At 55.1% G+C, this 1598-nt stretch overlaps 1 protein-coding gene across 1 annotated transcript in view; it reads right to left on the reverse strand.

The window, feature by feature from the left end:
* Positions 1 to 1041: 1041 nt before the first annotated feature.
* MONBRDRAFT_26567 (uncharacterized protein) overlaps positions 1042 to 1598 on the reverse strand; it is a gene marked incomplete at both ends in the record, with an annotated part of 2140 nt that continues 1583 nt past the window's right edge. Inside the window, one exon of the mRNA XM_001747079.1 lies at positions 1042 to 1221. Coding sequence (XP_001747131.1) covers positions 1042 to 1221 — 180 coding nt within the window. The remainder of the gene's footprint in view (positions 1222 to 1598) is intronic.

The following is a 1598-nucleotide window of genomic DNA, read 5'->3' on the forward strand; positions in this document are numbered from 1 at the left end:
AGCCCAACACGAGATCAGCAAGAATGGTCCATCCACGACGGTCACGCGGCAATGTCGTTTGGCCACCCGTTCATCCATGTCGTCGCTTGCACCTCGGCAGCACTTGCCCGTCGCGCCACAACGACGACAACGCACCACCAGGAGCGCGCGCGCGCCCCGCCCATGGCCCGCTTCATCGTGGCGCGTGTCAGTGAGAAAAGAAAAAAATTGAAGTCAAAAGCAAAGGGAAGGATATAGAGGCAAGAGGTTAATGCAGCAAAGTTTCAATTAATTGAAGCAGATCATGGCCATTCCAAGTAAAAAGATGCAGTCTATTCAACAGTTATTGAAGATACTAAAAGATGATGACATTCTGACATTCGGATCTGTGTTCTGTGCTTCTCAAAAGAGCTTTCTGTGCGAAAACTGTCGGGGCCGACTTGGGCTTTCGCCTCATTGGGGAGCAGGATCCTCGCACTTTCAAACACAAATTCCACAAGACGCCAATGCCCACGCCCTGGAAATGGACAAGGACCGGACGAGTACAGCCACTTGACAAACAAGTCGCGCGTATCGAAATCCTTCAATGTCATTTCCTTCAAGTTGTAGCCCATCCGCTGGGCCAGGTCGCGCAGCCCCTGATGACAGTCCGAATAAAGGAGGATACAGCTCAGGCCCGAATTCAGCCCCTGGGACTGCCTGCAACGGTGATCCCATGTATCCCATCCACGAATCTTCCTTGGCATTCCACAAGCGTAGCAACAGGCTCTGTCGGGGTATGCGAGGTGCACTGAACATTTTTTAAGTCTTGTCTCGTGTCCTTCGAAGTGACACCGCTCGCAACCACGATTAGATACGCATCGATGCCCGGCCTTCAGGACGGGTTTCGCCTGTCGAATGGTACATCGCATGCAGTAATCATCCATCAACTTCAGAACGCTAATAAACTTTTCAGCCGCCGCGTGGTGCATCAGATATTTTTTTTCTGTCCCCGATTTCGACCGAAATATTGGCGCGACGTTGTGTCGATTCGGTGGCGTAGCTGCAGCAGATATCGTGGCTTCAGAGCGAGTGGTAGCAGTAGCGGCAACGGTAGTGGTGCGCGTGCCACTCGATGCTGCTCGTTTTGCTGCGGGAAGAGGCGACTGCGCTGCCTGAGCCGTTGTGGAAGAAGCAGCAGCTGTGCACGTGACATCCGATGCCGTTCGCTTGGATGTTGAGGGAGCAGGGCTGGTAGCGATGCTGTTGCCATCGCCATGATCGTCAGACCCAGGGGTAGCAGCCAGCGGCACTCGCTTACGCCGCAGTGTACCCGAGGCTGAGCTTGCAGCCGATCGCGCCGGAGACGAGGTTGAACCCGAGGCCGATGGTACTGGCACGCAAATGATCGAGGCCGACGGGGTTGGCGCGTGTTTCGTGGGGGTTGGCTGTGCTGCTGACTGCATGACTGGCTGTGGCGTGTTCTCGCCCTCTGCCATCGTGGTTTGCACCGGGCCACGCGCCTCTTGCTGTAAAGGCGCCTCGTCATCAGCATCAGAGATCATGGGTGAAGCTGGCACCGACATGGATGCTGTAGCTGCCTCATCAATCCAAGCAGCACTCGTCTGTAACTGTGGCAC

This window comes from Monosiga brevicollis, genomic scaffold (assembly GCF_000002865.3).
Source record: "Monosiga brevicollis MX1 MONBRscaffold_15 genomic scaffold, whole genome shotgun sequence".
NCBI classification, from domain to species: Eukaryota; class Choanoflagellata; order Craspedida; family Salpingoecidae; genus Monosiga; species Monosiga brevicollis.